This window comes from Cryptomeria japonica, chromosome 5 (genome assembly GCF_030272615.1).
Source record: "Cryptomeria japonica chromosome 5, Sugi_1.0, whole genome shotgun sequence".
Taxonomy (NCBI): Eukaryota; Viridiplantae; Streptophyta; class Pinopsida; order Cupressales; family Cupressaceae; genus Cryptomeria; species Cryptomeria japonica.
This window is the reverse complement of record NC_081409.1, coordinates 376221945-376239741: the sequence shown is the minus strand read 5'-3', so window position 1 is coordinate 376239741 and position 17797 is coordinate 376221945. Positions and strand designations below refer to the sequence as shown.

Below are 17797 nucleotides of genomic sequence, written 5' to 3'. Positions count from 1 at the left end.
TTTTGGTGGTTAAGTTTGTTATTCCAATGAAGACTGATTCACCCCCCTCCCCTCTCAGTCTTCTTTCTTGGTTGCTGCTAACAGTAAACGCAACTTGCAATCTTTTCATTTGCAATGTCTCTTGTTTCATTTTTAAATGCCTTAAACAATGGGACTTGTCAATAACTCATTTTCATGTCTCATCTTTGCTTTGTTTTGCTCCAAAATTGTGCATTTGACCCTATCCACCCTCTATTGACAATCAATATAAGAAATCTCTGGTTGGGTCCCCTATATTAAGTAATTGTGGCTATTCATTCAAAATTTCAAAGTTTATCTTACATTTCTAGTTCCTCTTCTACTGAGAGGAACTAGTCTACTTATAGCTTCATCAACTCCTTTAAGAGGAACATACTTACTGTTAATTTTAGGATCAGACGGATAAATTATGATCAGACAGATGATAGCTATGACAGAAAAATCAAAATAATGAACACAACCAAAATACCTTGGGAAAACCTCCCTCTTGGAGGTGAAAAACCCAGCTATAAATCTCAGATCTTATTATGCAATAATCAGTCAGTATCTTTACAATTCGACTTCAACACTTGAAGCATTTAGAACAGCAGTATATGCACTGTAGTATAATGAATCCAAACTAGGGTACGCACAGCAGAATAATGAACTTATCTGCAGTATGCTTGAATGATAATCAAGGAAGACAGTTTAATGACCATTCGCTGATCATTGACACCATTCGTTGATCAAAGGAGACAATTCGCTGACCATAAATGAAGTTCACTCCAAAGTCAGTTCGCTGTTATTGAAGATGGATTTGTTGATCTTGAAGTGTATTTGCTGTCCCAGAATTGATTCGCTGTCCTTTGGGAATAGTTTGCTGCCCTTTAGATCATAATTCGCTGTCCTGCTGAAGGAGTGTATTTTGTTGATGCTCTGCTGAAGGAGTTCGCTGAGGAATGAATGTATATTATGTTTGCATGAACCCCTGAATATATATGTAACTTAGCCACCTTATACACCTTAGGCCAGCTTCACAAATATGCTCAAAACTTGGCACCCAATATAGGGTCAGCCCTATTATATTTACAAGTTACAATGTTCAATATAGGGTTAGCCCTATTCACAAGTTACATCGCCCATTACAAGTTACATTATAGGGTCGGCCCTATGGCCAATAGGCCAATTAGTCACCCATTGGCTAGGTCGGCCCTAGAAGGAATCCGACCTAGCTACAAACATCAACACTTACCTCTAGGAGAGCAGAGAAGCTTGTGGCTATGCATAGTGCCTTGTGTGTCATTGACCGCAACATACTTTTGTACAAGGGAATCCCAACATCATGGTGGGACAAAGAGCCAGAGGAACTAACATAGATCGATGAGGATGCTACATAGACAAAGCTGGTTGGTATTAGTTTGGAGGAGCTTGACCATGTGCAATCCAACAGTTCTATTGATGAGTTTGGGGATGATTAGAGGCCTCACTTCACCCCATTTTGTTATTTTGAACATTTGTAATCATCATTGTACTCATTGTAATCAACATTATGAAATCTTCAATATAATATATATTTTGAATTTGACATTTTCATTGTCCAGGATAAGGGTGAGTTTGGCAACTTCATTATGCCATAGAATCATAGTCTTAGTGCTCTTTGAGAAAACTATAAAATACACTTGTACATAGTGGTGCCTCCATGGGCAAGTCTCTAGTACCTACAACCTCTTCGAATCAAAGTTCCATCACAATTAACCATATTATATATTTCATTATTACAAATATTGTATTGACTTCATCTCCAATTTCAACTAGTTTCTGTTATTTTTAGATCAGAGTGATAGCAATGAACAGAAAACACAATGCACACACAAAACACAAGAGTACCCTGGGAAAACCTCTCTCTTGGAGGTGAAAAACCCAGCAACAAATCTCAATCTTTATTATGCAGAAACAGATTGTAACATTACAATTTTGCTTCAACACTTGAAGCAGCCAATAACTCAAAACAGCAGAATGATGACATCAAACTAGGGCACAAACAATAGCATTAACTTATCTGCAAGATCTCAGAAGTCTGTTCGCTGTCATGCACAGATTATGCAAGTCAATTCGTTGACCAAGGATGATATTCGCTACTCTCAGACTTGCTGCTCATGAATAATGAATCGCTGCCTCTAGAGAGATGAATCACAGAAGAAATTCGCTGATCATATGCTGGAGAAATTCGCTAGTCTTGCAGAGACAATTTGCTGATGTAATGTATGTCATTGAAGCATGAAATGACCTTGCATATATATGAGCCTTGACGCCTTGTATGCCTTAGGTCGGCCTTGCTATTTGAATTCATAATAATAATTATGCTTTGGCACCCAATATAGGGTCAGACAAATAAGCATATACAAGTTACATGATATAGGGTCAGCCCAATCAGATCCACAAGTTACATCGCCACTTTAGGGCCCAGCTTAATTCACAAATTATATCGCCCATTTAGGGTCAGATCAAAGTACAAGTTACACATTGAATTTTGCATAATAATGTGGCTAAGACCGATAGGCCAATTAGCCACCCACATGTGCTAGGTCGGCCCTAGAAGGAATCTGACCTAGCTACAACATCAACAGTTGCAAGTCCTTCAATTGAGGAAAACTAGAGCATATACTCACTCATCCATTTAGTTAAGCGCACCTAACTGGCTGGGAAAAAAAATAGTTAATCTATGTGCATTCCAACATAAGCAAGTTGACTACAAGCAAGGGTTATGTAGAATTGGGATGTAACCTTGAGTGTGCTGACTTATGCATTTGTTACACAAATTTTCACAATCTTTTTAGAATGGGGAGGTTCCTACATAAGATGTAGCGAGTGGGTGTGGCGCTTCAATTGGTTGTGGTTGAAATGACCCAAGTGATGTCTTTGATGCTCTCAAGGAAGACCAAGGTAGAGATTATTGATTGTCTTTTGTATTGATTTGACAATTGACACTGAATTGTCAATTATCTTTATCACTATAAACTATGCTTTCAATTCTTCCAAAATATAGATGTTTTTATCGTTTATGTATTTTTAGTATTTGTCAAAAAGAGTTGTCTTTGCTGTTCTAAAATACAAAGCCTTAAACAATTAACTATAAAACAAATTTCAAGGGTACTCTTTGTCAAAGTCTTGTATATTATAACTAACTTTAAGTCTTTATAGGATGGGGGGATGTAAATACAAGGTTCTGGAAATGGAAAAAAAAATTACAAAAATTTAGGGATTTTGGGGGAAACGGCTATTAAAATAAATTAAACAAGCTAAAAGGAGCTGAAACATTTTAAAGTAAATACAATGTGCCAAATTGAAAAGGACAATCTTTCCCCTTTTAGATTTTTATGAGGGTTTTAGCATTTTTTTCCTTCAAAAGTTTTTTTTTATATGTTTAGTGCCAAATGGTGCAAGCTGTCTAGTACTGCAAAGGTGACATCTACTCCAAGTCTCTGGGACATCAGAGACATCAGCCAAAGCTTTGGGCACACATTCCCATATAACATGGATTACTACTAGATCAAAAGATAGTTCAAAACCATAGGAGGCAATATGATTTCTCAATTTCAAAATTGTGTGTGTGTGCACGATGTGTGTGTCTGTGTGCGTGTCTGTGTGCATGTATATACAGTAACATAGATCATTTAAAATATTACAAAAGAACTCAGATTTAACAGTACAATTTTTTTTTAATATTCAAAAGAAGTTTGATCAACTTTTTAACTAGAAAAGCAAAGTTGAGATCTAGATAAAAATGCTTTGAAAGGAAATCATCATTCTATGTAGTTGTCTTCATTTAAATAAATACCTGAAACTGAATCCAGAGTTAAATCTAAGCATTCAACACCAGCTGCAACTATCAAACCCACATTTCCACCACTTTGACAGCCAGTATTTAGTTGAGAAGCAATGTTGTAGCCAGTCCATGCTCCTGTTAAGGCTCTCTCTATAGACTGCAATGCCATAACTAGATGCAACTGTAAAGGCTTCTTCAGTAGCATAGAAAAGGAGCTCCGCAAGGCAGTTTTCAGGTCATTAAAAATGGTATTATCCCTTTGTTTTCTGTGTATTGTACTCTCCGAGGAACACTGATTGCCATTGCTGAACTGAACTTCTTCAGGAACTGAGTTTTTAATTTCTAAAGAGATTTGAAAAGAAACAGCAGCCATCGCTTGTAAATGTAGATTAATCAACTTGGCATAGGCCATGGGAGGGAATGTTGGATTCATGTAAGGAATAAAACTGCCAATGGATTCCAAGTACCTTACAATTCCAACCAGCCAACCAAGTGAAAATACTCCAGAAGTCATTATTATTGAGGCCTCAGATATTAACCAATGTGCTGCTCCTATGTGGAAATTCATGAATGCCAACGATGTTGATTGACTATTTTTTGTGGGAATAAAAGCCTTCGGGGAAGATGACAAATGCTTTAACTTAATAATACCTGCTAATACCATGAAGAGTTCTCCAAGCAAAGTGGCTTGATCTGGATTTTTTCCTTTCAACAATTTTTCTAAGAATGGCTTATTCAAATATGGTATTTCAAAAAACGTGGCATGCTGCACGTTCCCCTTTGAAGCATGTAGCTCTAGCAAACTGTCATTCTCGGCATCCCCATCACCTTCTTCATCATCAGCCTTGTCCATGCCACCATATAAACCATTCTGTTCTGCTTCATCTTTTTCCTCTTCCTCCTCACTGTCCTGCCCTTTCCCGAATCTAGCTTCAATCACTTCTCTATTGAATTCTGTTAGTTCAGCATCCCTATAATGTCCAAATGTAGCTTTTGAATCATGTTGACTCATGACATCCCTTTCGGTGACAACTACTTCATCAAGTGCATTACTATCAACTATAAGAAGCTTTTTGATCCAAAAATTAACAAAACACTCAAAACCTTCACCATAGTGCTCCCATTTAACAAGAAGATCATTTTGCCATTTCAATGATCCTGTTCTATCCTTGCGGCATTTCTCATCAAGATCATTTAAAGCAGATGCTAAGCCCCAAGTAATACTTTTAATGCCACCTGTCAATGCAATAACTCCAATCCAAGATCGACAATATGCTTTACCTTCTTCCAAAACTTGTTTTGGATAGTTCATCCTATTACAATTACTCTTCAAAGGGCCTATTGACTCGTGTGAATCCTGATCTGCATCAAAACTGATTTGTTTGAAATAAGCAAGTGTATCTCTTGCTTGCACACTCAAAGTCTTGGCCAAAACATCAACAGATGTTTTAACATCCATATAATTTCTTTCAGATATAGGGTCTGTGGCAGAGATTTGAGCATTATCAATTAGTTTGTCACCTTTGCATATATCCGATGTGCATTGGACATCAAATGTTAGCGATTTTGCAGCTATATTAAACAGCCCTTCACATACTATCATAAGCATCCCAGCAGTATGATCAAGTATAGAATATATAAGGTGTTTCCAAGGATTGGCATCCCCTTCCTGATCACCTCTCAAGGAAGGTTGCAACAATGAACATTGAGAAAACCATTTAGCAACAACATCCACTGACATTAGTAGCCATAGGCATGAAGAGGAGCTTTCGAACAGTATCGGTACAAGAGATAATCTTCTAACTTGAAATTCATCATCATTACATGAGAGTGTGATTGATTTCAGTGCTCTACGACAAGCTGAAAACAAATCAAGGAATTCTGTTAGATACTTGATACCAGAAGATTGCAATATTGCAAATGGTTTAGAATGCGAAGCTTTTTGAGCCTGATATAAAGTGGTCATCAAAAACCTGGTAATTTCGAAGACAAGATCAAAAGAACAGCTGTCAGTCAACAGAAAAGACAACATTTGATTGAATAAATTTTATAACTTGCAATTGAATGACAATGAGAAATCAGAAAAGTTCCAGTTCAATTAATTTCAAACACATATGATAAGCAGGAAATATCAAAGGAAGCGACAATTAAATGAATTGCTTCACCACTGAAAGACCATTGGGACATTGCATACAAGTATATACATCAACAAGAATAAGTTGATGAAAGGAGATAAGAAATCAAAGAAAAATTGTTTATGAGTAATACACTTACAACATATATGCTAACATTTTTTGAAAAAGGAATATTAAACTGATTATTTCAAAAGCTTTTCACTGAGCAGATATAGATGCTTTAAAGAGTATTGTTGAGACTGAAGCCTCGGAACACTATTGCACAATTAAATAATATGGATTAAGGATAAAAATGCCTGCCTCAAAACTAAAATTGTTTCACAAGTAAAGCATAAAAAAGTCACATAAATGCAAACCTTTCAATGTTAAGTATATGGCGTGCATATATAGATGCACTTTTGACATCACCATAACCTTTTGGAAGCCAACACAATAGGTTGAGAAGGTTTATCCAGTCTCCAAATAACCGATTGCAAGAAGTGATAGCTTGACTTTCCTCGATAGTAAATACAGGTACTGGCATCACAGTTGACACATTTTTATAGTTTTTGGTGTTTTCATATAAAGACATTTCAAAGTCTGCAATGGCCCCAACTTCTTCCAGGATATTTATGAATTTTGGCCAATCTTGCAAATTGCCAAAATCTGCCTCAGCTGGGGAAATCGTCAAAAATGGTAAATGATTTAATTTTGATGGTAGAGACTTTCTAATCTTCTGACAGATTTTCACTGCTAAATATCTGCAAAAGAACTGGAAAAATACAAACAACTATGAATAATAGTGAATAAGAATGAGCATAAAGTTATTTTTTCTGCACGCACATACATATAGAAATTTGAGAAAGTTGGCAGGTAAGAGAAGTATTCTAATTATATAATCAGTTATTTATATGAAAATCTAAATTATATACAGATAGAATACAGATTAAAGAAATACCAATTAAAAGTTCATAACAATAGCTTGACAAGAATGGAATCTATTGTGTAAAGAAAAAGCCTTGCCTCTTGCTCATAAAGAACATCATTTTCTAATAACTCTGAAGATGTATCCTCTATAGTGACTATCTTCCTCTCGTTTCCCATTTGTTTCTTTGCTGACTGGAAATCAACATCAGAAGAGACCCTTTGTTGAAAAGACAATAAACTTTCAAGCAATATTGATACAAACTTCTTCTTACTTTTCTTGGAGGCATGATCTGACCAAATGTCCACATTTTGGCATACCAGCTGCCAAACTGCTGTAACCAAGGAATATTCATCCATTGTCCCTATAATTGAATCCCATGCATACAAACTACTGTTGTCTGGCACATCAACAAGGCAGCTTTTGCTCTCAAACTTATTTTCCACAAAGGAAAATGTATAATTCAAAATAAAATCAGTCAAAGTTGATGCCTCTTGCCTTGAAACTTTCAGAAGTTTTTCCAGCTTCTTTCCTTTTTTAAATTTAGTGCATACAACATCATTATTCGCTGCTATTGCAAGATTCAATCGTGCAGTCTTGTCATATAAAAATTCCAAAGCTTTTATGTGCCTATTCAAGTCAACAAGCCTCTGTAAGGCTATAGTATGTAGTACATACATTAAAGCTGAAGCTTTTCCAAACCCAACTTGCTCAAGAGTCTCTGAAATAGCTATTAGCACACTTTGAACAGCAATGGAAGATTTACCTATCCAGGAGAAATATCCTCCTATCATGTTGCCTCCCTCTTTTATCCAATCATTGCCAGAATAAGCTGTAAGTGAATCACCCATTGCAAGACTTGACTCCTTTGCTGAATTAGGAGGCATAAAAGAAATACACTGCCGAAATAAACTGCGAGAAGAAAGGTATAAACGAAATATGAAAACCAGAATCCATGAACCACACAATATTCTTGCCTGCATTTTCTTATTTTCATCATTGTTCTCAGAGATCTCCTTCCCAGTAATAACAGATAAAATGCATTGCCACAAGCCTTCCACAGAATCAGAGGTCTTTTCCACAAAAGAAGCCAAACATAAACTGACACAGATTACTATATCCTCTACAAATTTTCCAACTGACTTGCTGTTATTTAATGTCACATTTGACTTGTCTAATATCAGGGTATACAGTTCAGAAAAAGCCTTGCCTATAACTTCAGCCTGTGCACTTGAAACTTGTTTTTCTTGGTTTTGAAAATCTATTATCTGTGATTCTTCCAAATTATCTTTTATGAGAGGATTTTTCATCCATTCCAATGTTTCACTAACATCTGCTTTCAGCTGTTTTATAAATTTTGACACTTGACCCTCTGGTACAGAAGAAACCACATCAGCAACTACATTTAGAAATCCTTGTGAACATACTAATTTCAACACTGCTTCCACACGTAGTGTAGAAGGGAAAGAATTTATAGATGACAAAAACATTCTCCTGTCTTTTTCAATTGTGCTATTGTAGCTGCCAAAAATGAAAAGCCTGATAGATTCAAACAATCTGAAAAGTGAACGGTCAACCTGTACAAGAAAATGCAATAGAAACAAACATGAAACAGAATGTCACAGTTTCCAAAGAGTTGGCCATCTTCAATAGCAGAGGTAAATAATAAATATCTTAGTTTTGATATACTGAATTGGATTAAAACTCAGAAAGTGATAGCAAAACATTTTTAGAACAATGTCCTTGGTATGGCACACATTTAGAAGATAGGTTTTCCTAAATTCTACTTTTCAAATCAACTCCCAACTGTTAATGTTTGATCAGATTTAGAGGTTTATAGTATGCTTTTAAAATTATGATCACTGTTCTCCAAATATATGTAAATTCAAATGATATTATTGGGATGAGTGCAATCTGAACATATATCGATCTGCTATTATCTTGTTTTCAATGTCAATTCAATAATGCTTAGAGATAATGCAATTCTAATATTGATTCGAACTGTATATATATTCGTTGATATATTTTCTGGAATGATTGCAGGTTATGTATATTCTATATGTCTTGCTAGACCGACGCAATACGCAAATGAATGCTGATTAGTCGATATTCACTATCGATTCATAATATAGGCAAAATCAACAGTTGACATACATAATCAATTCGTATAAAGGAATCAATATTAAATATCGATACTTCACAAAATCGATATATGTTATAATGTGGTATCAACATTAATATTAGTGTAAATCAGCATTATCAATATCAACAATAACATGACTAATATCAACAACATGAATGGCATAATTAATGATCACGTCTATATATATATATATATATATACAATATTAAATGTATATATATGTACATGATTCTGAATTTCAGTCATGCATTGTGATAGTCATAATCATGACAGTATACAAAAGAAAGATAGTAATTAAATGCTTTTGATTTCATCGATGAGAATAATCCGACCGAAGCCACAATTCATTAACACTCCCTCTTAGCTAGGGAGGATGATTACTGTCCTGAAATAAACACAATAGATCCATATGAATTGTGAGAGAGATATCACCTCAATGTAATATCAGGAGTAATGGCATGTCCAGGAATATCAAGTCACATGATATTCACCATACTCACGATATCCATTATGATATGTGCACTGGCATCAAGTCACATGATGCCTATCATAAGGATATCAACTCATGAAATATCCACGGATATTAAGTCACATAATATCCACCATGAGATATCTCAGTAATATATCTCATTGTGATTATCCACATCTTAATATTACTTAAGAGGTATCAACTATCATGACATGTCCACGGATACCAAGTCACATGATATACATCATGATAGTAAGGTTAAACTATTGTAAAGTCCTCACCTTACAACAGTAACTTGAAGAATAGATGTACATCATTGAAAGATCGTCATCTTTCAAGATGTTCACAGGAGCCCATGAGGTCACACATGACCAAAAAAAGAGTTTACGAATTAAACATCTTTAAAATATATTAGTACAATAAATTTATATAGTTGAGACTCAATCTCAGATAACATTATATTTCTACTATACCAAGCTTACCTCTAAAGTATTCCACCTTTGTTTTGGAGAGAGGCTTGGTGAGAATGTCTGTTGTTTGTTAATTTGTACTAATATATCTCAACTGGATAACATTTCTCTCCACCATGTCTCTAACATAATGGTAAGGGATCTCAATGTGCTTTGATTTGTCATGGAATACTGGATTCACTGAAAGCTTTATACAACTCTGGTTATCACAATGGATGATCGTGAGATCTAGGGATTGTCCAAAAAATCCTACAAGAAGTTTTCTTAACCACACAGCTTCTCGAGCTCCCATAGATGCAGCAATGTACTCGTCTTCGATGGAACTCTGTGCCACTGAAGATTGCTTCCTGCTAATCTAGGAAATCATGGCTGATCCTAAGCTAAAACAACACCTTGAAGTACTCTTACGATCAACCACACTTCCAGCCCAATCAGAGTCAGTATATCCATGTAGATTTAGGTCTACATTATTATATCTTAATCCATATCCAATTGTGCCATGCAGGTATCTCAAAATATGTTTCACTGCAACTAAATGTAACTGCCTTGGTTCACACATGAACTGACTGAGTGCATTAGTTGCATAACAAATATCTGGTCTAGTGTTGAGCAAGTACATTAAGGACCCAATCATCTGTCGGTAGAGAGTGGAATCTGCTAATTCTGAGTTTGCTGCTACTTCTTCTAACTTATGTAGATTTGTCTCCATGGATGTAGACATTGGTTTACAATCCATCATTCTGAACCTTTTTAGAATATCAATAGTGTACTTTCCTTGATTTAGAGTGATACCATCAGCCTGCTGCCATACTTCGAAACCAAGGAAATAGTGTAGAAGGCCTAAGTCCTTCATGTCAAATTCAGATGCTAGATCTTGTTTACATTTGGTAATGAGATGGTCCTCTCCTGTAATCAATAAGTCATCAACATAAAGGATGAGAATCAACATGTTGCCATTTATTACCTTCGAGTACAAGTTTGGATCTGCATCATTCTTGGAGAAACCTAACCCTAAGAGATAGTTATCTATCCTTTCATACTGGGCTTGAGGAGCCTGTTTAAGACCATATAGAGCCTTCTTTAGTTTGCAAACATGAGAACCATCACTATGTACCACAAATCCGTCAAGTTGCTCTAAGTATACTTCCTCTTCTATTATGCCATTAAGAAAAGCGGTCTTCACATCCATTTGGTGAATCTGCCATCCCTTTGATGTGGCAATAGCAATCAAAGCCCTGACGAAGGTATATCGAGCAATTGGAGCAAATGTTTCTTCATAATCAATTCCCTCCTTTTGAGAGAAACCTCTGGCAACAAACCTTGCTTTATATTTTTCAATACTCCCATCTGTAGCATGTTTGATTTTGAAGAGCTATTTAGATGAAACTACTCATATGTCTTTTGGTCTAGGAACAATGTCCCAGACATCATTCTTGAGTATAGACTGGTATTCTTCTGTCATGGCATCTTTCCAAACTTGATGTTTGAAGGCTTCCTCAACACAAGAAGGTTTTGATGTGATGATTTCACTCATACGTGCAACATAGCTGGAATATCTATTAGGTCTCTTGCTTTCCCTGAAGGTTCCTTTTGGAGCTGCATAATTTTCAGCTTCTTGAATCATTTTCCTTGCCCATAGAGGTCTTTTACGACTCCTAGTAGGGTCTCTAGGCTCTAGAGCATAATCCATAGGTTCATTTTGATTATTATCTTCATTTATCTCCCTCTGAATCTCGGAAGTATGATCCTCTTCCATATTTAGAGGAGACTCATCATCAATTTCAGTAGTGTCTTTAGATCTTTTAAAAGCAACATCTTCTTCAAATATAACATCCCTGCTTAGTTCAATTAATCTTTGTCCAGGGATATAAATTCTATAAGCTTTAGATGATTCGTTGTAGCCAACAAATATTCCCTTTTAAACTGAGGGTTCTAGCTTAGATCTTTTCTCTTTGGGTATGTGGATGTAAAGAGGACACCCAAAAATTCTAAAATGACTTATGTCAGGTTTTATCCCTGTAAATGCTTCTTCAGGGGTTTTGTTATCTAGAAGGAAATGAGGACATCTATTTTGAATGTAGACAGTAGTGCTAGAGGCTTCAGCCCAGAAGGAGGTATGTAGGTTTTGGTCATGCATCATGGCTTTGGCTGCTTCTACAATAGTTCTATTTTTCCTTTCTGCTACCCAAATTTGTCGAGGGTTGTAAGGAATGGTGAACTCCCTCTTAATTCCAACATTATTGCAAAAGTCTTTGAAACTATCAGAAATATATTCCCCCCCATTATCTGATCTTAAGAGTTTTGATTCTTTTGCCTGACATATTCTCTACTAGAGCCTTGAATTCCTTAAATCTTGTAAGGACTTCATTAGACTCTTTACATTTTAAAAAATATATCCATGTTTTCCTAGAGTAGTCATCTACAAAAATAACATAGTACAAAAATCCTCCTAAAGAGGTTACTGACATGGATCCACATAAATCTGTATGAATAAGTTCTAATACATTTTTAGATTTACTTTCACTACTATGAAAGGTGCCCTTTGTGTTCTTCCCTAAGGCACACCCTTTGCAAGTTCCTTCATGATCTTGTTTGAGTTTAGGTAAACCTGTTACAATTTTCTCTATTGAAGACAATGCCCTGAAAGTGAAGATGCCCTAATCTTCTATGCCATATCTCACTTGTAGTAGAAGAATCATGGATTAAGGCTTGAGAAAGAGGAGTGCAAAGTTTGTATAGGCATCCATGTCGAATTCCTATGGTGTGAGCTTTCTTTATATTTGAGTTCTTAGGCCATGCTAGAACTTTACCATCCATGAAAGTAATCCAGTATCCTTTGTCTTCAAGAGCTGAAATAGAAACCAAATTTCGCTTGATACCTGGCACAAACAATACGCCTGTCAATTGAAGAGAGATGCCCGATTTTAGTTGAATATTGCAGGTTCCGATTCCTTTGACAAGGTAGTTGGAGTCATCCCCAATGGTGACTTCTTCATTTGAATTTTCCACTAGGCTATCAAGATGTTCTCTGAATCCTATTATATGTCAAGATGCACCACTGTCTATGATCCAAGTATTAAGGCTAGTAGATACTTGGCTTGATAGGGCTGAATAGAATACAAGCCTTTCAGAGTCCTTATCTGAGCTTTCCTTGCTAGCTTCAGCTAAGGAGAGTTGCAGCTTAGGCCTGTCTGGGCACTTCATCGCAAAATGACCATATTTGTCACACCTATAACATTGTACTTTAGACATGTCCCTCCTTCTCTTGAATGAGTGTTTTCCATGGGAGTCCCTTTCTTTCGTTTGAGGTTGCCTTTCTTTCCTTTCTTGTGGGAGTTTGAATTTAGAACTTGAATTTCTTCATTGGAGGTGTTTAAGCCAATTCCTCTAGTGATCAGCCTTGACTCTTCTTGAATGCAGTCGGTTTTTAAACGATCAAACTTAGGAAGTTTAGATCGAGCACTTATTCCTTGTATGAATGCTTCCCAAGATGTAGGAAGTCCGGTGAGAGCCAGCATTGTTAATTCCTTGCTATCAATTGTGTGTCCAATGATCTCTTAACTCTATTATCCTCAAGAAGTAAGATGTGATGGTTTCTCCCTTGTTCATTTTGACATGGTGGAGTTGATGTTTTAGAGCAAGATCCCTGCTAGTATTATTTATTCCATACATGTTCTCTAGAGTAGTGAACATTTGATATGTTGTGTCTAGTTTGGATATGATTGGAACTATATGATCCTTCACTGCATCCACTAATATCTTCATAGCCTTGTTGTTGTTCTTTGTCCATTGAAGTTTCTCATCATCTTCATCAAGTATAGGTATCACCTTCTCCACAAATGTGTTCAAATCATGTTCTCTTAGTGCCATCATTATTCTGAACTTCCAAGAAACGAAATTTGCAGCTCCTTCAAGTCTGTCCTCAAATCTTACACCATTCACCATTTTTACAAATTTAGAGAGATTTTAATGGTGGTTAGAATTCCTCTTCTTATTAATCTGATCGGATCTTCCTTATGCTAGCTCTGATACCATGTTAATGTTTGATCAGATTTAGAGGTTTATAGTATGCTTTTAAAATTATAATCATTGTTCTCCAAATATATATAATTTCAAATGATATTATTGAGATGAGTGCAATCTGAACATATATCGATCTGCTATTATCTTGTTTTCAATGTCAATTCAATAATGCTTAGAGATAATGCAATTCTAATATTGATTCGAACTGTATATATATTCGCTCATATATTTTCTGTAATGATTGCAGGTTATGTATATTCTATATGTCTTGCTTGGCACTTATATTTTATGTGTCTCACAAGTATTTGGATCGATCATAATATACGACGCTGAAGGAACATATCTCCCGTAGAGACATGTCTCTACGTGAGACATGTTAGTTAGACCGACACAATATGCAAATGAATGCTGATTAGTCGATATTCACTATCGATTCATAATATAGGCAAAAAACCATGGTTGACATACATAATCAATTCGTATAAAGGAATCGATATTAAATATCGATACTTCACAAAATAGATATATGTTATAATGTGGTATCAACATTAATATTAGTGTAAATCAGCATTATCAATATCAACAATAACATGACTAATATCAACACAACATGAATGGCATAAATAATGTACATGGAATGTCATGCATACAGTTGGAAGGAATATTATATTTAGCTCTGCTAAGACAGACTCTCTCTAACTAATGGGCATGGTCGCACGGTGTCATAGCTCTGACAAGGTTTAGACTTCAAGAGCATGGGATCACGTGATAGGCCGCCATGTGGACAAGTGGAACCAATACCTCAAGACGAATAACAAAGCAACGTCGAGGGCCTACCTCGGATAAAAAGACATATGGCACAATTGCGGAGTATCATGGCTCTAACAAGGTTCAAACCTTAGAAGTATGTGATCGCATAATAGGCTATCGTGTGGGCAAACAGGGACCACCTCCTCTGGCAAGAGAACGAAGGAATGACTTGGGCCCGCCTCTGACAAAGAGAAGCGTGACACAAAAGCGCACCATCTTGGTCACAACTGGGCCCAACCCCTCGTATCATGCACAAGCACGATAGGCCACCACGTCGATCGTGGGGACCACTTAATGGGTCACCTTTCTTCAAAAGACGAAAATTAAAATGGTACCAAGGCGACCAAGAATAGAAGGTAACTAGGCCAGCATGGCCGATAAGTGCATGAACATAAAGGCTCTGGTTGTAACTTAAACAACCAGACACGGGCCATAGCAGGTTAATGCCAAAATAGAAGATAAAGCAACCAGAGCGTAGTAGGTTTAGGATTTTGGCTAAAGCAAAGAGTTAAGACCCTCCAAATTAGCAAGATAAACCCTAATATTGCAAAGTTCTACCAGCACCTATGACACTAACATAGTGAGTTAACAAAGCATCACTAATGTTGAATTATGTTAAATATGATATGTTAATGAAATGCTATGGCTATTGTTAACAATTGTGTTTGTTTCATTCCTATATGGCTACATCCAACGTAAGGAAAATTAAATCATGCATGGAAAAGTAAAAGTGGTGTAGTTGATGAAATTGATCGAGTCTTGTGATGTGATTATATTACATTCTACAAGAATGTGCATGATTTTCAGTTACTTTAGCATGTTGTTCTACATTTCTAATCACTAGAACCAAAGATAGAGTAAAGTGGTGTTAAATAATATGCAATCAGACTGAGAAGATAGCTCATAGTATGAGAACGGTGAAAGAATAATGCTAGAGTTCATAGCTTTTTTATGCTTTTAGGCAATGGTTTTGTTTATGGTTATTTCTCTTTAGCAATAGAAATCATTCATTGGCATGTAACTTTGTAAGTTGTAAACTTTCTATCCAAGATGTAGTTCTACTTTCAGAAACTTAAGAATAGAGTAACCAATTTGCACAAGGAGACTATCCAATTCAGTTACCAGAGAGATTGATGTGTTAGTCTTCCATCCAACATTTGGTTCTATTGTCAAGACCCTGAAGGCAGAATTATCAGTTCAATGAAGGAGGGCACCAATTCACTGCTAGAACCATATAATGGAGATGATTCTAGCATGGTGGGATTTAACTAACTTGCTAACAGAGGCACAGAACTATCTCACACCAAATGGAAGCACTAAAGAAGAGAGAAGCTAAAATGGCCAGTAAAGCAACCTATCAAATAAGCCTTTTTTAACACTATTCATGAAAGTTGCACGATTGAATCAATGAACAAAATTGAAGCCAAGGTAGAGGAGAATTTTGGAAAATTAATTGTTGATTACTTGTCAATCAACTTAGGGAGCTAAATAGTTTTAAAATTCTAGCACGATGGGAGAACTCCAAGGGGATATAAGACTGGAATAATCAAACTAACAAAACCTTGTGGCTATTTTTTGCTTCACTGGCATTTTGTGGACATGTAAAATCAAGACTATAGAAGAAATATTCTAGATTGGCAGGTAAATATTTCATTCTACTTAGGGTTTAACTTTAGAATGAATGAATGAACTTTAATGATGTCCACGAGACTATCAATCTATGACTCTATGGGACCTATTATCACAAAAGCTTGCACCCTTGCTGAGCTATCAACTCAGCAACCTTGTGAAACATAGAAACAACCCCGAAGTGTGGAACTTTGTGCAAGGGGGCTGAATCTCCGGAGAAGGTTGGCTTCCTTCTCAATCCAGGTGTAGGTGTTGAACCAACTCAACACTTCAAAACTTACTCCTAAGCCTATCCTAACAATTTGCAAAGGAAAAGAGAAGAGAGAAATGCTTAAAATAAAAAGAGGTGATGCACCAAGAAGAGATTGTTTCTTTCCCTACCCGAAATGACACAAAGAATCAACTGAAATACCCAGGAGATGCACAAACTTTAGTTGTATGAGTGACCCCAATGCATGTATGGAGGTTAGAATTCGTTGAATGTCAAGAGGGGAGAAGGTTTCCCACAAGTCACACTCAGAAATAAATTAACACAGCATATATGAGAGAAGAGCCACAAAACATACACCTATGATGAAGGTAAGGAAACATACACAGCATACATAAGTTGAAGGAAGGCAAGAATGGTGATTTCAATTCATTATAAGGCCAATGGCCAAACTTACAATTGCATAAATGCAAGATAAATGCAAGAGAAGTGAAAGAGCATGGCATAGCTCAAGCCAGCAGCGAGAGAACCCTTTACAATGAGGCTTAACAGCCTTTATATAGAAAATTGGTTACAAGAGTGATCATGACCCTTGTGTGTGCAGGGAAATGTCAGTCTGGGAGTGCTGGGAAGTGCATGCACCTGACTTTTTGTACATGCAAGCAACCTAGCCATACCCTGAAAATGCATCCTTGAGAAGGGTGGATTGACTGACCTTCCAAATTCAGAGCATGCAGACATGACATAAGTTACCACAACAAGCATGGCCTCGTACCTCTCTTGATGGAAATCCTGCCAAAATCATTAAATGCACCGCCGTACCTCCACAAAAGAAGGTGCACAAGTCACAAAAGTAGTCAGAGCATTTAAAGCTTTGAGTGTTGGTCACACCATATGGAAGTGTTGCCAGCCGGAAAGAAGTCCAAGGACTCCGGAAACTCGGATTCCCGAAGTGGGGAAGACAAGGAAGGAACTTCGGAACCTCGGGGTTATGGAGTTCCGGGAAAGGGAAGAAGAGACTAAGCAAAAAGAAAAGGGGAGACCTAGCAAAAGAACTTCGGAACCTTGGGGTTCTGGAGTTTCGGAGAAGAGGGAAAGGCAACAAGGAAGGGACTTTGGAACCTCGAGGTTCCGAAGAATAGAGAAAAGGCAAGGAGGGAAGGAACTTTGGAACCTCGGGGTT

At 36.6% G+C, this 17797-nt stretch overlaps 1 protein-coding gene across 3 annotated transcripts in view; it reads right to left on the bottom strand.

Annotated features, from left to right (window-relative positions):
- The window catches only part of LOC131035147 (uncharacterized), a 175306-nt gene that overhangs the window by 130491 nt on the left and 27018 nt on the right, over window positions 1-17797 (bottom strand). For 2 of the 3 annotated variants that reach the window (XR_009103919.2, XM_057966786.2), the window contains exons 3-5: window positions 6961-8439; window positions 6315-6709; window positions 3836-5796 (exon numbers count right to left, since the gene is read on the bottom strand). Coding sequence is in view for 2 of the 3 variants with exons in the window: in XM_057966786.2 (XP_057822769.2) it covers window positions 3836-5796; window positions 6315-6709; window positions 6961-8439 (3835 nt within the window). In the remaining variant the exon portion in view is untranslated. The remainder of the gene's footprint in view (window positions 1-3835; window positions 5797-6314; window positions 6710-6960; window positions 8440-17797) is intronic. The other variant, XM_057966799.2, reaches the window with a different exon arrangement.